The following is a 19,573-nucleotide window of genomic DNA, read 5'->3' as shown; positions in this document are numbered from 1 at the left end:
AAGCCAAGTAAGGGGCTCTCCTCAGTCCAGGTGGCTGAAAGAGATTGGATAGTGGATATGAAGCATACCTTTCCCAGGGCTGAGTGTGTGCTTTCCAACTCTGTGAGGCCATGCCTGAGTTTCTAGAACAGAACAAACTCTCTTCCACATCAGAGCCTTTGAACTTGCTTCTCCCACTGCTGTCAATGCCCTTCTCCCCACCCCCACTCCCACCCCACCCCTTCAAACATCTAGCTTCTGGTCACTCAGGTCCCAGATCAAATACAATGTCTTCAAAGAGGTCAGCAGCCCACCATCATTACCTCCCCCAACATAACCTTTTGCTATCTTCATAACTCTCACTTCTCTCTGAAATTCTTTTATTCATCTTCTTGTATCTTTTCTGACATCAGTCTACCCCCCTCCACTACATCAGCTACACAAGGATAGAAATCTATGTTTCATCCCTCCAACATTTCATCAGTGCCTATCACAGTGCAAGGTAAGTAGTTGGGGCTCAGTTAATACTTGTCAAATGCAGGTGAGATTAAGAGGACAGGCTTGGGAATCGGGCAAGATTAAATCTTGCTTCAATCCTCAACTTCCTCAAGCTATTTATACTCACTGGGCTTCATTTCTCTCCTCTGTGAAATGGACACATCACGATTGTTGAGTCAATGTGTAACCAAGTAGAAATAGTGCCAGTAAAGCCAGTAGCCAGGATAAGACCAAGTAAATGGTGGTTGGGGTTACTATTGTTAGACTCCTGGATGTGACTAAGGCTCTGAAGTCCTTTCTTGACTTCCCTAGAGCCAGCAACACCTTCTATCAAGTTGAGTAAGGGTCAGCTAGAAGCCCCAGCGCACTCCCCCACAATTGCTACAGCGCTAATCATTCAAGGGTTCACCTCTTCACCTCTTTATACCCCAACTCCCAGCCTAGTTTTACAGTCCCTCTCCCCTCTCCAGCGCCGCCCTGGACACTCCCACGAGGGTCCTTTACTTTCTCCCACCTCTCCAGCCCCTCCCCATAGAGGTGAGAGTTGCTCATTCCCTCCAGACCACAGCTTCCTTCGTTGGGGGCATAGGACCAAGTGTCGTGGGTGTGGTGACCACGGAGGTGACTGGACATTGCTGAACTCAGTCAGCGCCGGCACTGGGGCTACACTGGAGCCCAGCTCGCCATATAAGACCGGGCTTTGGGGCTCTGTTCCCAGGACGGAGGAAACTCTGGCCTCTCCCAGGACTGGGAACGCCCAGCGTGTAGCGTGTGCACACAAGCCCAGCTGCAGTTCGTCACCATCTGTGGAAGAGGGGGGCGCGGCTCAAAGGTTCTAACAGCCGTTTTTAGCCCAGCCTGCTGACTCACACCTTCCTGGCTCCGCCCCGAAGGGGGCTCTGGGGCCCCAGCCAGTGCCTTGAGGGTGGCAGTCTACAGCCAGCGAAAGCTGGCCGACCAGGCCGGAAGTGAGTGACCGCAGGCTTTCGGCGAAGGAAGCTGCCAGGTTCTAACTTTGCTATCTAGTTCACTAGAGGGTCTGGACGATTCCCGGCCGGCCGGGGTTGTGGGTAAACCGGTGCACTCTTGCCACAGCAGGCATTCCCCACGCCATGCGCAATAATTAGCTGTGAGCCCTGTACACCTCCAAAAAAGTGAAATGAATGAATGGGGAAAGAAGCAGGAGTTGGCAAAATGGGAACGGAGTGGGTCCAAAGCGCGCCGGCAGAAGCAAAGAGCTCTTTAAAGGCATGAAAGAAACAGCGCGAAGTAAGCTTGCCGATGGTTGCTTGAAGAGGCCTTCCTCGAAACCAGATCGACCCTCCCCCTCCTTCACGTGTGGGACTCGGGATCCCCACCTGCCCTGGAGCACTTGGCAAGTCAAGACTGGATTGAACCATTTTATTACCTCCCCGGCCCCGAAACAAGAAGCGCCGGGCAGGCCGGTTGGGAAGGGCCATACCACTGACGCCGCGAGGGGAGCGCGGGCGAGTCGACTGCGAAGTAGGATGGGGGGGACAAGACCAAGGAAGTTCTCCCAGTGATACTAAGTGAGCGGCGGGGGGAGCACGCCAGATGGAGGTTGGGCAATGCCAAGTGAGCCTTCCGCTGCACGCTCAATGCCTCCGCTTTCCGGCTGCCATCTCCAGGGCGAGCTGCGCGGCCCCCGGGACCCCTAGGGCCCGCGAGAGCCGTTCCTCGCTGGGCGTCAGCCACGGTCCGGGGGAATCCGGAGTTTGGTCGTTGGGGTCCTCCGTGCGGCGCTCTGCAGCAGGAACCGCGGGGCCATCGGCCGCCCCTTCTGGGCGAGGCTCCTGACTGCCCCGGTTTTGGGGGGTCATACGTGGTCGTGGGTGCTGAAGTGGAGAGGAAGTGCTGGCGCTGCGAGTCTTCGTCATCTCTGGTCCCCCAGGATCTGGAATGCGATCTGGGGATGGAAGGACTGCGGATAAGATTGGGCGATAGGGTGGGCAATGGGGATGGAGCTCTTTGGCAAAGGCATGGACACGCCCTCCGGGAACGAGGCCACCCTCAAGACCCGATGCTTCCTTTCCCCTCCTTTCCTGGATCCTGAACACTCCCCTCAGAAATCAATTCCCAAAACCCCCAAAGGCAGTCAAACCCTCCCATCTAGGATCCCAGACTTTCTGCTTGCTCATCCCATCATCCTCAACCCCCAGCCCTTACCCTAAAGGATCCCTCGTTTTCTGGGGCTAGTCTCCCTACCCTCTGGTTCCCTATCCCATCCCCTCTCCTCTTAGACCTACTCTGTCTTCCCATCAGAAGACCACAACTATTCCTTCTGAACACCCATTTTTACCCCAAACACCATCTTTTCTCTTCTCTCCCAGTACCTCAAAACCCTTCCCTCTGAAATCCACCCTTACTCCTACCCTGGGACCCCGGTCTTCACCTCCCCTTTTGAAAATACCATGACCCTCAGACACTGAGCCCCGATCCTCCTGGTTGAGACTACCAAACCCTTCTAACGAGGTCCCCAGCCTCTCCACTCTGTAACCCTCTTTTCCTCACAGATCCCTGACCCTTTTCCCCTAGGAAACCTACCATCTTCTTTCTGGGGCCTTCCCACCACCTCAGGCTTGCCAGGGTGGGTTTCAGGAGGCCTACTTAGCACGAGGCAAAGGCGGGGACCACCTCTACGAATCCGATCCACGACCTCAACATGGCTGAGGCCCTGAGTTGACTCTCCATTGATGTAAAGCACGAGGTCGCCGGCCTGCAAGGCAAGGGGTGTTGTAGGAAGGTCAAAATGGAGAGCACACCAACGGGAGAGGGCAGGGCTGGCACCATCGAATGGAGGGTGCCTTACAGTTCACCTGCAAGCGACCGCAGCGCTGGGCTGGTCCATCCTTCAGCAGCCGGCGCACTGCCAGTGGAGCATCCCCACCTGCATCTCGGCCTCCACTTAATGTGAAGCCAAAGCCGGCGGAACTGCGAATGAGTTCAACAGAGAACTGACCAGAGGCCTGGGGTGACTTCAAAGGAGGACGAGCCTTACCCTGGGTCGCTTGGGGCGGCGCGGTACGTATACCCATGTTCTCTGACCGACGATGCTGGAGTAAGGACACAATTGTACATACACTGCCAGTCCTGAGGCAGGTGGCCTTAGATTAAGAGGACAAGGTGGTACCTGGGGACGCTGTTCCACGAAACTGGCATTAGGAAGGCGATTGTCTGTGACCTCTATCTCGGCAGAATACAGCATGCTAATGGCTGAGAGATGAAAAAGGCAGTCGGAAGGGTACTATAAAGAAACAAGGACCTGTCTATTGAATTAATATTCTAGCCTCATCTCATTTCCGTGCCTTTAGGATGCACAGACTTGCTCATTCATTTAACTAAGCTCCACCCAGATGAATAACTATCCTGATTGCACCTTCTTAACTAATAATCCTGGCAACAGCTATTCCAGTATTCCCCAAACTTTCCTACTAATAATATGCAGATCCTAGCTCTAATATTAAACCCTTAGGCCCACCCTACACGGTGCTTCTCCAGGATTCCAGCTGGTGAAGATTTCAGGCCTTGCTCTCCAATTAGCCTATAAAACCTCAACATATTCCTGACAATTCGAGCCGCTCCCCTAGTGCGTTTATAGACTCCACCCCCTTGACTAACATTCCAGGCCCGCACCTCAGCCAAATGCCCGCTCCCAAACCTCTCCAGGCCTGGCCTCCTCAGAAATGCCACTTGAAACCCTTCTGAAGAAAGTAAAGATCAAACTCCGCACCAACAGCTAATCTTGCAGCGTTCACCTTCTGCAATAACCCTCTCTATGTCACCTCCTTGAGGAATATTCTAGTCTAACCCTAGCAGCCTCAAATCACAGCCGAGCCCGGGCCTCTTTACTCACACTCATTGGTCACACCAAGGGGAGTAACTAACAATCCTGGGCCCGCCCCCTCGGAACCTGGCTCCACTCCGACCACGCCCCCGAAAGCCCACGCCCCATCACGCACCCTCCTTGGGGCGCAGGCGCAAGGTGGCGCCCGCCCTGCGTACCAGCGCCGCCACGTCGGCCGCAGCTCGGGCCGCCAGGGGGCGAGCTTCCAGCCGCGCCAGGAACTGTCTGGCGCTGGGACCCCCGGGCTGGGGACCGCCACCGCCTGCGCGAGTGAAAAGAGCAGATCAGGGCCCACCCTGAATCTCAGCGAACCCTCACGGGCCCCTACGACCAAAGACCTAGAATTCCCCTCAAGATCCCCGAGGCCACTCTTTTTCATAGTTCCGAAGGTCACCGACTGTGCCTTTCACCTCCCAGGACCCCCGACTATCTCGGGAATGCCCGTGGACCCCCGCCTGCTCCCACGATATCCCTGGAGAGCTATTTAACTCCAGCACTCCTGGACACCTCCTAACACCCTGTGAATATCTCTGGAGGTTTCTGACGCCCCACCCCCCACCCCCCGCCACACACACACAACCCCAGATTCCAAACTCTGCCCCCCAATATCCAAAAGGACCGCGATTCTCCCAGATGTCCCGACAGAACACGGTCTGCTCCCTGTGGCCCAGGTACCCCCGATTGCCCTCTAGATGTCCTAGGCAACCCTGCTGGTCCACGTAGCCCCAGATGGCCCCTCCACCTATCCCCAGAGGCTCCAGCCTAACCTCCCACAATCCACCACCCCCAGTGCCCAGGTGTCCCCAGTGACCCTGGGCAGACCCCTCCAGCACATCTCCCCCGAGACTCCCGGGGGTCCCGGGGTCTGGTGCTCCGCCCCGCGGCGCAGGTGTGGGTGCGGGCGCGGCTCCTCGAGCCCAGCCGGGGTCGCTGGGCCGCTGCCCTCCACCGCCACCGCCCCCGCCGCTCGCCGCCGCCACTTGGGCGCCAGGGCTGCTTTGTTTACCACCTGTCAGAAGGAGAAGGTGAGGAGCAGACAGGAGGCGCGAGGGCTGGCAGGGACGCGCCCACTACCCTCCCACCCCGAGCCTGGTACCTCCTCTGCTTCCCCTAGGGTCCGTGCCGCCCCCCGGGCGCCGCTCCATGACCTGTACTTGGCCTGGTGGACGCACGGCCGCCCGCGACGCGTTTGGGGCGCTCGGGAGCGCTCATCTGGTGGCCAGCCCGGGCCTGGACGTGGCTGAAGCCGGCCGGTCCCGTGCTCGGCGCCCCAACCAGCGCGGTGACCTACCTGGCGGCCGCCAAGGAGTCCTGGCCCTGAGAGCCAGCGCGCACTCTTGGCCTCGCCCTGCCTCAGCTGCTGCCTCTCTTTCCCATCGCCAAGGGAAAACTCTTTCCACCCAGGGGATGTTGTTATTCCAGTGTCAGAGGGGAAAGTCGAGGCCCAGAGAAGTTAAAGGCCCCACCTGAGCTCTGACAACTAAAAATGGGGTGCAAAACCGGAATCCAAGTTTACCGAGGTGTACTGAGGCCTCCAACAGATCTTTCCACATCTTAGGTGGAAAGTTGCTCAGTCGTGTCTGACTCTGCAATCCCATGGACTGTAGCCCACCAGGCTCCTCTGTCCATGGGTTCTCCAGGCAACAATACTGGAATGGGTTGCCATGGCCTCCTCCTCCAGGGGATCTTCCCCACCTAGGGATGGGACCTGTGTCTCCTGACACTCCTACATTGGCAGGCGGCTTCTTGACCACTGGGCCACCTAGGAAGTCCCTTCCACATGGTAGACACTCAGTCAATCTGCACTGAATGTTTCCCTACTGGGGAACTGGAAGAGTATGGTGGCCTGAGGAATGGGGGCACCCTTGGAGTCTTTGGGAGCCCTGGGAGGTGTCAGGGCCCTGAGCCCTGGGAGTAATGAGGTCCCTCCTAGGTTTGAAATGGGGTGAGGGTGTCTGGAGACAAAGCCCCCAAGATGGAAGCCCATGGGCAGAGTGCTACTCTAGTGACAGGAGGAATGGGGAGGGGTGAGAGAAGGCCTCCACTTTGTGGAGGAAGAAACAGGCAAAAGATTTGAACACAAACTTTACCAAAGAACATATACAGGTGGCAGATAAGCATGTGAACCCTGCTTAATATGATTAGGCTTTAGGTAATACAAGTTAAAATTGTGGCAAAATGGCACTACACACATATTAGCATGGCCAAAGTTAATTAAATGCCTGACCATACCAACTGTATGTGAAGATGTCCAGGAAATGGAACTCTCCTTTATTGCTGACTTTTTTTCCCCTCTGGCTGTACCTGGAAACTTGTAGGATGTTAGTTTCCTGACAGGGAATCTAACCCAGGCCCTGGTCTGCAAAAGCCCTGAGTCCTAATCACTGGTGCTTCAGGAAGTTACCCCATATACTGTTAATGGAAATGTAAAATGATATATGATATCTTTAGAAATCAGTTTGGCAGTATCTTTAAAAAATTAAACTTACACATATGATCCAGTCATTCTACTCCTAATGTATTTACGTAAAAGAAATGAAAGCATATGTCTCTACAATATTTGTGTACGAATGCTCATAGCAGCTTTATTTTTTGTCTTATTCATCTCAGGTTTCATAACAAAATACCATGTGACTTAAAATTTATTTCTCAGGGTTCTTAAAACTGGAAAGTCAAAGATCCAGCTGCTTTCCAATTTGATTCCTGGTCAGGGCTCTCTTCCCAACTTGCAAATGATCATGTTCACTCTGTATCCTCACATGGGACAAAAAGAGAGAGAGAGAGATCTTCCTCTTTTTTATAATTTTATTTATTTACTTATTTTGGCTGTGGTAGGTCTTTGTTGCTGTGCAAGCTTTTCTCTAGTTGTGGAGAGCGAACAGGTACTACTCTCTAGTTAAGGTGCATGGGTCTGTCATTGTGGTGGCTTCTCTTGTTGCAGAGCCAGTGCCCTAGGACGTGCAGGCGTCAGTAGTTGTGGCAGATGGGCTCACTATTTGTGGCTCCCAGGCTCTAGAGCAGAGATCATTAGTTTGGCACATGGACTTAGTTGCCCCATGGTACGTGGGGTCTTCCTGAATCAGGGATTGAACCCGTGTCTCCTGCAATGGCAGGTGGATTCTTTACCATGGAGCCACCTGGGAAGCCCCCCTTTCTCTTCTTATCAGGCCATATCCTATCAGATCAGAACCCCAGTCTTATGACATCATTTTTAAAAAATTTTAGCCATGCCCTGTGATTTCTGGGATCTCAGTTCCCTGACCAGAGATTGAAATCGGTCCACAGCACTAAAAGTGCTGAATCCTAACTACTACAGGACCAGGGAATTCCCATCTTATGACATCATTTTACCTTACTTTTCCTTCTAAAGATTCTATCTCCAGCTACAGTCACATTGGGGGTTGTTGCTGAGTCCCTAAGTTGTGTCTGGCTCTTTTCAACCCTATGGACTGCAGCACACTAGGCTTCACTGTCTTTCACTATCTCCCGGAGTTTGCTCAAACTCATGTCCATTGTGATGCTATTCAACTATCTCATCCTGTCATCACTTTCTCCTCCTGCCTTCAATCTTTCCCAGCGTCAGAGTCTCTTCTAATGAGTCAGCTACTTGCGTTAGGTGGCCAAAGTATTGGAGCTGCAGCTTCAGCATCAGTCCTTCCAATGAATATTCAGGGTTGATTTCCTTTAGGATTTGCAGTCCCAGAGACTCTAAAGAGTCTTCCCAGCACCACAGTTCGAAAGCATCAAATTGGGGGTTGGGGCTTTAATATATGAATTTTGGGGAGACACAAGTCAGTCCATAGAATATGTTAATAGCCAAAAATTGAAAACAACCCAAGTGTCCATCAATAGGTGAATGGATCAACAAACTGGAATATTCATGCAGTAGAATCACACACTGCAATAAAAATGAATGTAGAATTTGGATGGATCTCAAAATAATTATATTAAGTGAAAGAGGCAAGACTTATCTCTCCCCACAGAGTACATTGTGTATGATTACATTTATATAAAAATGTCCTCTTATCCTTATCCATCAGAGGAGAGACAGAATGAAAATTACAATCAGAGAAAGCTAACCATATCTCACTAACTCAGGTATCCATATGATCAGTTTGGTTAGTTATCTGTTATCATGGTTTTCCTTCTGTCTCCCCTCTGATAGATGAGGCTAAGAGGCTTGTGCCAGCTTCCTGATAGGAGGGACTGGCTGTGGGGAGAACTGGGTCTTGCTCTGGTGGGCAGGGCCATGCTCAGTAAATCTTTAATCCGATTTTCTGCTGGTGGGTGGGACTGTGTTTCCTCACTGTAGTTTGGCCTGAGGCAAAACTATGGTAAGGGTAATGGTGACCTCCTCCAAAAAGACTTATGTCAGCATGCTGCACCTCCCAGGACTGCTGCAGTCAGTGTCCCTGACCCCGTGGCAGGCCACTGTGGACCCACACCTCTACCAGAGACTGAAAACACTCATAGACAAGCCTGGCTAAGTCTCTTGTGAGGTCACTGCTCTTTTCTCGTGGGTCCTGGTGCACACAAGATTTTGTTTGTGCCCTCCAAGAGTCTCTGTTTCACCGGTCCTGTAGAAGTTCTGTAATCAAATCCCACTGGCCTTCTAAGTCAAATTCCCTGGGGGTTCTCAGTCCCTTTGCAGGATACCCAGGTTGGGAAATATGTTGTGGGCCCTAGAACTTTCCCAACAGTGCGAGAACTTCTTTGGCATAATTGTTTTCCAGTTTGTGTGTCGCCTGGTGCGCAGGTGTTTAGTGGGGCTAATGGCGACCTCTTCCAAGAGGACTTATGCTACATGCTGCACCTCCTAGGACTGGTGCTGCCAGAGGCCCTGTCCCCCACAGCAGGCCACTGCTGACCTGTGCCTCAGCAGGAGACACTCAAACATTCAAAGGCAGGTCTGGCTCCGTCTCTTGTCGAGGTCATTGCTCCTTTCCCTGGGTCTTGGTGCACACAAGGTTTTGTTTGTACCCTGGTAAAGGTCAGTTTTCATTCCAATCTCAAAGAATGGCAATGCCAAAGAATGTTCAAACTACTCACAATTGCATTTATTTCACATACTAGCAAGGTCATGCTCAAAATCCTCCAAGCTAGGCTTCAATAGTATGTGAACCAAGAAATTCCAGATGTACAAGCTGGGTTTAGAAAAGGCAGAGGAAACAGAGGTCAAATTTCCAATATCCATTGGATCATAGAAAAGGCAAAATAATTCCAGAAAATTCTGTTTCATTGACTATGCTAAAGCCTTGACTGTGTGTATCACAACAAATTGTGGAAAATTCCTCAAGAGATGGGAATATCAGACAACCTTACCTGCCTCCTGAGAAGCCTGTATACAGGACAAGAAGCAACAGTTAGAACCGGACATGGAACAATGGACTGGTTCAAAATTGGGAAAGGAGTACGACAAGGCTGTATATTGTCACCTTGCTTATTTAACTTACATAAAGAGTACATCATGCAAAATGCTGGGCTGGATAAAGCACAAGCTGGAATCAAGAGTGCTGGGGGTAATATCAATAATTTTGGATATGCAGGTGATACCACCCTTACGGCAGAAAGCAAAGAGCTTTAGATGAAGGTGAAATGTGAGAGTGAAAAAGCTGTCTTATAACTCAACATTCAAAAAACTAAGATCATGGCATCTGGTCCCATCACTTCATGGCAAATAGGTGGGGAAACAGTGACTACAGACTTTATTTTCTTGGGCTCCAAAATTTTCTTGGGCTCCAAAATGACTGTGGATGGTGACCGCAGCCAGGAAATTAAAAGACACTTGCTCCTTGGAAGAAAAGCTATAACAAACCTAGACAACATATTAAAAAGCAGAGACATTATTTGCCAACAAATGTCTGTATAGTCAAAGCTATGGTTTTTCCAGTAGTCATGTATGGATGTGAGAGTTGGACCATAAAAAAGGCTGAAGTTGAGGTCTATCCCGATGGGGCTTTTTCTATAAACCTACGTCGTTGGAAACGCCTCATAGAGTAACTGTGTAGTTTCCTTTACTCATAGAACTACCTGTTAGATCTGTGGGAAAGAACTACAAGACATAGCTGCCTATTAAACTATGAAAAACCTAACAATTTTTTTTTATCTTAGGTATTGGCATATCCCAATGATCTCTGTCAAGTTCTAGGGTGTGATAACATAGGAATTAATATCATTTGAACTTGATAAGCTTTTAGAGAACTAGACATCCCATCTCCTGACCCTAAACAGGAACCTATAGTGAACTGCTTGAGGAAATTGGATCTTAAAGATTACAGTGCACTGAAGATCAGAGAGGCCCAACTAAAACAGCTGTGGCATCACAGCTGTGGATTGAGCAGAACTTTTTGTAGGGCTGCCTTGAAGATGACAACTTTGGAGGAACTATGGTGACTGGCAGTGGAAAGAATCAGGACGTGTGAAAATCCTTAAAAATTTATTGACTTAAATAACTTTGCCTATGTTATGAATAAAAAGAAACCTTTGTGCAGAAAGTAAAAAAAAAAAAAAAGGCTGAGCGCTGAAGAATTGATGCTTTTTAACTGTGGTTTTGGAGAAGACTCTTGAGAATCCCTCGGACTGCAAGATCAAACCAGTCAATCCTAAAGGAAATCAACCCTGAATATTCCTTGGAAGGACTGATGCTGAAGCTGAAGCTCCAATACTTTGGCCACTTGATGAGAGCAGCCGATTATTTATCAGGGAAAAGACCCTGGTGGTGGGAAAGATATAAGGCAGGAGGAGGAGGGGATGACAGAGGATGAAATGGTTGGATGGCATCACCAACTCAATGAATATGGGTTTGAGCAAGCTCTGGGAGATGGTGAAGGACAGGGAAGCCTGGCATGCTGCACTCCATGGGGTCACAAAGAGTTGGACATGACTGAACAACTGAACAACAACAAGTAAAGTACAAACTAATACACAGTGGAAGAAAGTATATCAGTGTCAGGGGTGGGGAGGACAGCAGTAAGGAAAGGAGACTCACACAGGGCAGGAAAAACATTTGGCAGTGAGGATTATGTTCCCTGTCTTGAGTGTAGTGATAGTCTCACAGATGTAAACACTTTGAAACTGTGCCCCATAGGATCAATGTTTCTGTTCTGGTGACAGATTCTTGAGCTTATCTTACAGAACAGCAGATATGGGAACAGCTTGTTAAAGACCGATATGCTTTGTAACCTGCCTTACTGACCAAACTTGCCTTAATTATTTTTTGACTCCTTAACCACTCCCTATAATCTATAGGTGTTATCACACCTCTGACATATGGGTTGCTATAATAATGAGGGCTTTGTGTTGTTTTTCAGGAACTTGGAGTTAGATCTTGTCCAGTTCAAACTGGCTAAGATTGGTTGGGACCACCGACCCCAAACTGGGCCTGCACAGGAGTTTGATGAATGACCGTTTCACATCAAATGGTTCACCTTCAGATCATGGTGCACCTCCATTTTTGCACATGCATCCCCTGAAGCAGCATAAAACTCATATACACCACACAGAACACCTGTTAGGTCACCTTTTCCCTACCTCTAATCACTTTTCCCTGGGCCAAAGACAACCCTGCTTCTTTATCTCATAAATATCTCAAGCCCTGTGCCTTTGGGAGGCACTTTCCTTTCTCTGCTGCAGATCTTGGTGTCTCATCATTTGACTTGCTGCATGTTGAGCAAATGAAACTTGTTTTGTCACAGGTTCAAAACCTATCAAACTTTATGTCAATTAATCCACAATCTCTTAAAGAAAAGAAAGATTTGCTTAAATTAATAAGAATTGGGTGGGGTTGTTAGAGGGACTTACCTACATCCATGAACCAAGTGATGCTAAAAGGGGCAAAAGAATTATTTTCAGGAAAGGATGCAGCTAAGAGGGGCGTTGGATTTTCTTTCTTGCCCCACAGGGCATCTTAGTTACCTGAACAAGGATTGAACCTGGAAGCAGTATATGAGAGTTCCATCTCCTGGAAATCTTCACATACAGTTGGTATGGTCAGGCATTTAATTAACTTTGGCCATGCTAATATGTGTGTAGTGGCATTTTGCCACGACTTTGACTTGTATTACCTAAAGCCTAATCATATTAAGCAGGGTTCACATGCTTATCTGCCACCTGTATATGTTCTTTTTTTTTTTACTTTTATTTGCATTTATTTTCTGCGGCATTTATTCCCGGGCCATAAGTTTTTGTTTCTTCAGTTTCTTCTGGGATATCTTTTTCTTCTGTGCAACCTCCTCTTCTGGTTTAGGAACAATCTGTTCTTTTTCAGTAAGGATCATCTCAATGTGGCAGGGAGAGCTCATGTAGGGGTTGATCCAACCGTGAGCTCTGTAAGTCCTGCGCCGCATCTTGGGGGCTTTGTTCACTTGGATGTGCTCAATGACCAGAGAATCTACATCTAAGCCCTTAAGTTCAGCATTACTCTGCATTTTTGAGCATGTGTAGTAAAAATGCAGCACTCTTTTTGGGCCATGACCCTGCGTCCAGCCCCACTGTTTGGCCTGTGCACACCTACCAACTCCACCATTGTAACGACGGAATGGCACACATTGCTTCTTTAAAGTGACATCCTTCAGATACTTGGTGGCTTTTCGGATATGCATACCCTTTATGGCCTGGGCAGTCTCACGAGTGTTCTTAAAGTGAACACGAAGATTTGAACCTCTTGATTTGCATGATTTTGTGGGGTTTTCTGGGTCGAGTGAATAGCGCACCATTTTTAAGGGTCAGCTCAGGCCACTTACCGGAAAAGTGTATATGTTCTTTGGTAAAGTTTGTGTTCAAATCTTTTGCCTGTTTCTTCCTCCACAAAGTGGTGGCCACAGGCCTTCTCTCACCCCTCCCCATTCCTCCTGTCACTAGAGTAGCACTCTACCCATGGGCTTCCATCTTGGGGGCTTTGTCTCCAGACACCCTCACCCCATTTCAAACCTAGGAGGGACCTCATTACTCCCCTCTCAGTGGCTAGTGTCCCCGCCCCCAACACACCCCATATGCCTTCAAAGCTTCCTCAAGTCCAGGCTCCTACTGCCCCTCCACTCTCCAGGAGACCTGCCCTTCCCTACTTTTGGGGTCCCCAACCCTATCATGCTCAGGGCCCTGACACCTCCCAGGACTCCCAAAGACTCCAAGGGTGCCCCCATTCCTCAGGCCACCATACTCTTCCAGTTCCCCAGTAGGGAAACATTCAGTGCAGATTGACTGAGTGTCTACCATGTGGAAGGGACTTCCTAGGTGGCCCAGTGGTCAAGAAGCCGCCTGCCAATGTAGGAGTGTCAGGAGACACAGGTTCCATCCCTAGGTGGGGAAGATCCCCTGGAGGAGGAGGCCATGGCAACCCATTCCAGTATTGTTGCCTGGAGAACCCATGGACAGAGGAGCCTGGTGGGCTACAGTCCATGGGATTGCAGAGTCAGACACGACTGAGCAACTTTCCACCTAAGATGTGGAAAGATCTGTTGGAGGCCTCAGTACACCTCGGTAAACTTGGATTCCGGTTTTGCACCCCATTTTTAGTTGTCAGAGCTCAGGTGGGGCCTTTAACTTCTCTGGGCCTCGACTTTCCCCTCTGACACTGGAATAACAACATCCCCTGGGTGGAAAGAGTTTTCCCTTGGCGATGGGAAAGAGAGGCAGCAGCTGAGGCAGGGCGAGGCCAAGAGTGCGCGCTGGCTCTCAGGGCCAGGACTCCTTGGCGGCCGCCAGGTAGGTCACCGCGCTGGTTGGGGCGCCGAGCACGGGACCGGCCGGCTTCAGCCACGTCCAGGCCCGGGCTGGCCACCAGATGAGCGCTCCCGAGCGCCCCAAACGCGTCGCGGGCGGCCGTGCGTCCACCAGGCCAAGTACAGGTCATGGAGCGGCGCCCGGGGGGCGGCACGGACCCTAGGGGAAGCAGAGGAGGTACCAGGCTCGGGGTGGGAGGGTAGTGGGCGCGTCCCTGCCAGCCCTCGCGCCTCCTGTCTGCTCCTCACCTTCTCCTTCTGACAGGTGGTAAACAAAGCAGCCCTGGCGCCCAAGTGGCGGCGGCGAGCGGCGGGGGCGGTGGCGGTGGAGGGCAGCGGCCCAGCGACCCCGGCTGGGCTCGAGGAGCCGCGCCCGCACCCACACCTGCGCCGCGGGGCGGAGCACCAGACCCCGGGACCCCCGGGAGTCTCGGGGGAGATGTGCTGGAGGGGTCTGCCCAGGGTCACTGGGGACACCTGGGCACTGGGGGTGGTGGATTGTGGGAGGTTAGGCTGGAGCCTCTGGGGATAGGTGGAGGGGCCATCTGGGGCTACGTGGACCAGCAGGGTTGCCTAGGACATCTAGAGGGCAATCGGGGGTACCTGGGCCACAGGGAGCAGACCGTGTTCTGTCGGGACATCTGGGAGAATCGCGGTCCTTTTGGATATTGGGGGGCAGAGTTTGGAATCTGGGGTTGTGTGTGTGTGGCGGGGGGTGGGGGGTGGGGCGTCAGAAACCTCCAGAGATATTCACAGGGTGTTAGGAGGTGTCCAGGAGTGCTGGAGTTAAATAGCTCTCCAGGGATATCGTGGGAGCAGGCGGGGGTCCACGGGCATTCCCGAGATAGTCGGGGGTCCTGGGAGGTGAAAGGCACAGTCGGTGACCTTCGGAACTATGAAAAAGAGTGGCCTCGGGGATCTTGAGGGGAATTCTAGGTCTTTGGTCGTAGGGGCCCGTGAGGGTTCGCTGAGATTCAGGGTGGGCCCTGATCTGCTCTTTTCACTCGCGCAGGCGGTGGCGGTCCCCAGCCCGGGGGTCCCAGCGCCAGACAGTTCCTGGCGCGGCTGGAAGCTCGCCCCCTGGCGGCCCGAGCTGCGGCCGACGTGGCGGCGCTGGTACGCAGGGCGGGCGCCACCTTGCGCCTGCGCCCCAAGGAGGGTGCGTGATGGGGCGTGGGCTTTCGGGGGCGTGGTCGGAGTGGAGCCAGGTTCCGAGGGGGCGGGCCCAGGATTGTTAGTTACTCCCCTTGTTGGGAGGGCTTCCCTGGTGGCTCAGAGGGTAAAGCCTCTACCTGCAATGCGGGAGACCTAGGTTTGATCCCGGGTCAGGAAGATCCCCTGGAGAAGGAAATGGCTAACCCACTCCAGTAATCTTTCCTGGAAAGTTCCACGGTCGGAGGGGCCTGGTAGGCTACAGTGCATGGGATCGCAAATAATCGCACACAAATGAGCAACTTCACTTTCTTGGTGGGACCAATGAGTGTGAGTAGGGAGGCCCGGGCTCGGCTGTGATTTGAGTGTACTAGGGTTAGACTAGAATATTCCTCAAGGAGGTGACTTAGAGAGGGTTATTGGAGTAGTTGAACGCTGCAAGATCAGCTGTGGGTGCGGAGCTTGACGTTTACTTTCGTCAGCGGGGTTTCAAGTGGTATTTCTGAGGATGCCGGGCCTGGAGAAGGTTGGGGGCGGGCATTTGACTGAGGGGCGGGCCTGGAATGTTAGTCAAGGGGTGGAGTCTATAAACGCACTGGAGGTGTGGCTCGAATTGTCAAGAATAGGTTGACGTTTTATGGAATAATTGGTCTTCTCTCGTAGCTCACTGGGTAAAGAATCTGCCTGCAATTAAGGTAGACCCGGGTTTGATTCCTGGGTGGGAAGATCCTCTGGAGTAGGAAATGGCAACCCATCTAGTATTCTTGCCAAATCTCATGGACACAGGAAGTCTGGCGGGCTACAGTGCATAGGGTAGTCGGACACGACTTAGTGACTACAACCAAGCTAATTAGAGAGCAGGACCTGGAATCCTGGAGAAGCACGGTGTTAAGATGGGTCTAAGGGTTTAAAATGAGGGGTTAGAATCTGTGTTTTATTTGAGCGAGGTAGGAAATCTGGAGGATTGCTTGAATATTTGTTGCCAGGGTTGTTAGCTAAGAAGGTGTGATCAGAATGGTTGCTCCGGTGGGTGAAGCCTGGATGATTACTTGAAGGTCTCAGTTTACATAGCAAGAGTGGTGAAACCCGGATGTGAATTCAAAGGGAAGTGGCTAGAATGTTTATATAGGGCAAGAGCCCTATCCAGTGTCACAGGGCCATCATTAAAGATTTTCGTTAGCAATGTGGGAGACCTGGGTTTGATTCCAGGAAGATCCCCTGGAGAAGGGAATGGCTATCCACTACAGTATTCTTGCCTGGAAAATCCCAAGGACAGAGGAGCCTGGCCGGCTACAGTCCATGGGGTCGCAAAGAGTCAGGACTGCACGACTAACACTAGTCTCTTTTATTCTTTAGCCCTTAGAATACCGGAAGGACAATGACATCATGGATTTGTCCCAAGATCCCCTTGCCTCCTAGGAAGAGTTCCTGGCATGTCAAGTACAGTCAGTTTTAAAAGCTCTGCGTTGTACTTCCCTGGTTGTGCTGTGGCTAATGTTCAAGGCTCCCAGTGTAGAGGGCCAGGTTCAATTACGTTGGGGAATTGGATCCTAAGTAACTACTAAGACCTTGCACAGCCAAATAAATAACAATAAGTATTAAAAAAAAAACTTGTGTAATTTTGGGAAGCTTGAACCGTCCATCTTGCCAAGATTTCCTTCATGAATCTTGGGGTCTTGGATTGGGAGAGAGGGTGGAAAAGGAGGATGGGAGCTGCAGGAGAGCATTGAACAGGGCCACGCTGAGAATCCAGCACAAGCCTTGAGTCAATATTGGATGTCTCTCCATTTATTTAGGTCTTTAATTTCTTTCAACAATGCTTTGCATTTCCTAGAGTACAATTTTTATGCTTCTTTTGTTAAATTTGTTCCAAAGTATTTTTATTATTTTCAGGCTGTTGTGAATGGAGTTATTTTTTTATTTCATTCTTGTCTATAGAAATACAATTGATTTTTGTATATTGATTTTCTATCCTGTAGCCTCGTGAAACTTGTTATTAGTTCTAATTGTTTTTCAATTGGTTCCTTAGGATTTTCTATGTAATGACATTTGCAAATAGAGATGGTTTTATTTCTTTGTTAAAAAGGAAACAATCAATGCAAAATGGAGTGACTTGTACTAAGCTCCACTGATATTTAATATCTAACCTAATTGTACTTGCAGGCTATCCTAGGAATTGAATTTTAAGCCAACTAGTCTGTGAGGTTTTTTTTTTCCTGGTCAGCACTAGTGAGGTAATCTGCCTAAGACATCCTCCCTTGCCTTCCCCTGAAGGGAAGGTGACCTTCCCAGAAATAATACTGTTTAAATTGTGGTTTAGTCACTAAGTCATGTCTGACTTTGGGACCCCATGGACTGTAGCCCAGTCTCCTCTGTCCATGGAATTTCCCAGGCAAGAATGCTGGAGTGGGTTGCCATTTCCTTCTCCAGGGAATCTTCCTGACCCAGGGATTGAACATGCATCTCCTGCATTGCAGACAGTCTCCTGTATTGCAAGTGAATTCTTTGCCACTGAACCACTTACTTGTCCTTTCTTTTATCAACACTTTCCAATATGGATGCCTTTTATTTCTTTTTCTTGCCTACTTTTCCCAACTAGAACTTCAGGTACAATATTGCACAGAAGTAGCAAGAGCAGACATTGTTTTATTCCAGATCATGGGTACAAAGTATATAGACTTTCATGATTGAGTAAAATTTTAGCTGTTTTCTGGACCCACTATTTATGATAAGAAGCCTGCTCGGGACTTTCCTTGTGGCCTAGTGGATAAGAATCCTCCTGCCATTGCAGAGGACAGGGGTTTGATCCCTGGTCTGGGAAGATTCCACATGCCAAGGAGCAACTAAAGCCCTTGAGCCACAACTACTGAGCCCGAGTGCTGCAACTACTGAAGCCCCTGTGTCTAGAGCCTGTGCACCGCAATGAAAGAAGCTATCCCAGTAAGAAGTATGTGCACCGCAAGGAAGACTAGCCCCCACTCACCGCAACTAGAGAAAGTCAGTGAGCAGCAATGAAGACCCAGTGGAACCAAAAAAAGAAGACTGCTTGTAATATTATTGGGGTTACCTTGTAGATGAGTCATTTTTCTCTTTGTTCTTTCAAGGTTTTCTCTTTGGATTTTAACATTTTTGAATATGATGTGCCTAGGTATCTATCTCTTTGCATTTATCCTGCTTGGAGTCAGTTAAGCTTCTTGGACATGTAGATTTTAGCTATTACTTCTTTGAATATTTTTTGCTCTTCTATCTCCACTTCTGCTTCCCCATTACACATATGCTGGTGCACCTAGTTGTGTCCCATATTTGTCTCATGCTCTATTCATCTTTTTCTTCATTCCATTTACAATCTGTTCTTCAAATTGCATAATTTGCATTGAACTCTCTTCTAGTTCACTGCTCCTTTCTTCGGCTAGCCCAAAAGAGCTACTTTTAGTCCCTCTGCTTATTTTTTTCATTTTGGTTATTGTCCTATAGATGAAAAACTAATTGATTGATCCAAAAAAGAAATGAAAAATTTTATTCAAGTCAAATTTGAGGATTATAACCTGGGAAGAGCATCTCAGAAAGCTCTGAGAACTGTTCTGGCCCTGAGAAGTCAAGATACAGTTATATGTTTTTTGAGACAGAGGGCTATACATCAAGTGATGTACGATGATTTACATAATCCAGATCTAAGCATCGTCATGGTAGGTCATGTTACAAGATCAAGAAGGAATATTTTCTTTTAAGGAGTTGTCTTGTTGATGCTCGAACCCACTGTCTTTTAATTAAAATTTTTGCAGGAAGGGAGACCCCTTCCAGGGCCTCAGAGTGGGCTCTTGTCTAACACTCTGTTAGACAGTTCACTCAGTAAGGAATTGTCTGAGGAGACCCCTGTGCTGACAAAGCAAGAGACTGTATTGGGAAAGGGCATCTGGGTGTAGAGCAGGAGGGTGAGGGAACCCAGGAGAACTACTCTGCTACGTGGTTCACAGTCTCAGGTTTTATGGTAATGGGGTTAGTTTCCGGGTTATCTCTAGCCCATGACTCTGACTCAGGGTCCCTCCTCCATGGCATGCACATTGCTCACCCAAGATGGATTCCAGCAAGAAGGTTTCTGGGAGGTTGGTAGGATATACGGACTGGTGTCCCCTCTCTCCTTTATACCTTTCCTGAAGTATTTCGGTTGTTGGTAGCTTGTTAGTTCTGTGTTCTTGTTTTTTTTTTTTTTTAGTTCTGTGTTCTTTACCAGGACCTCCTGTTGTTAAGATAGTTCATGCAAGTTGTTACTGTGTGCCTGGCCAGGGCAGGCAGTTTCAGTTAGTGCTTCCCTAACAAAATCACTCACCTGGCATCAGAACTTACTGAAGCTCAGGTTCTT

General features: G+C 49.8%; 2 protein-coding genes and 1 non-coding gene across 9 annotated transcripts; 2 read left to right on the top strand and 1 right to left on the bottom strand.

Annotated features, from left to right (window-relative positions):
• Positions 1–1,861: 1,861 nt before the first annotated feature.
• On the bottom strand, positions 1,862–5,743 carry MAGIX (MAGI family member, X-linked). Of its 7 annotated transcripts, none has more exons than XM_043459691.1 (6): positions 5,634–5,743; positions 4,501–4,604; positions 3,629–3,711; positions 3,315–3,551; positions 3,043–3,214; positions 1,862–2,404 (listed from the first exon to the last, which is right to left on the bottom strand). In XM_043459691.1, the coding sequence occupies exons 3-6, from the start codon at positions 3,701–3,703 to the stop codon at positions 2,094–2,096; spliced, it is 795 nt and encodes a 264-aa protein (XP_043315626.1). In that variant the 5' UTR covers positions 3,704–3,711; positions 4,501–4,604; positions 5,634–5,743; the 3' UTR covers positions 1,862–2,093. The 7 variants fall into 7 exon arrangements, with proteins under 7 accessions (XP_043315626.1, XP_043315622.1, XP_043315623.1 ...); XM_043459687.1 differs by lacking the exon at positions 5,634–5,743 and adding an exon at positions 5,439–5,570 and having other exon boundaries at positions 4,458–4,604; XM_043459688.1 differs by lacking the exon at positions 5,634–5,743 and adding an exon at positions 5,165–5,343 and having other exon boundaries at positions 4,458–4,604.
• LOC122435549 lies at positions 5,486–16,823 on the top strand. Its single transcript, XM_043459734.1, has 6 exons — positions 5,486–5,624; positions 13,386–13,514; positions 13,944–14,044; positions 14,327–14,524; positions 15,074–15,220; positions 16,570–16,823. The coding sequence occupies exons 1-6, from the start codon at positions 5,486–5,488 to the stop codon at positions 16,630–16,632; spliced, it is 777 nt and encodes a 258-aa protein (XP_043315669.1). The 3' UTR covers positions 16,633–16,823.
• Positions 10,277–10,407, top strand: LOC122436189. Its single transcript, XR_006267947.1, has one exon. It is a non-coding gene; the product is annotated as a small nucleolar RNA SNORA18 (small nucleolar RNA).
• Positions 16,824–19,573: the final 2,750 nt, after the last annotated feature.

The sequence above is a fragment of the Cervus canadensis genome, chromosome X (assembly GCF_019320065.1).
Source record: "Cervus canadensis isolate Bull #8, Minnesota chromosome X, ASM1932006v1, whole genome shotgun sequence".
NCBI lineage: Eukaryota > Metazoa > Chordata > Mammalia > Artiodactyla > Cervidae > Cervus > Cervus canadensis.
The sequence above is the reverse complement of the archived record's forward strand: the minus strand, read 5'-3'. Positions and strand labels throughout refer to the sequence as shown.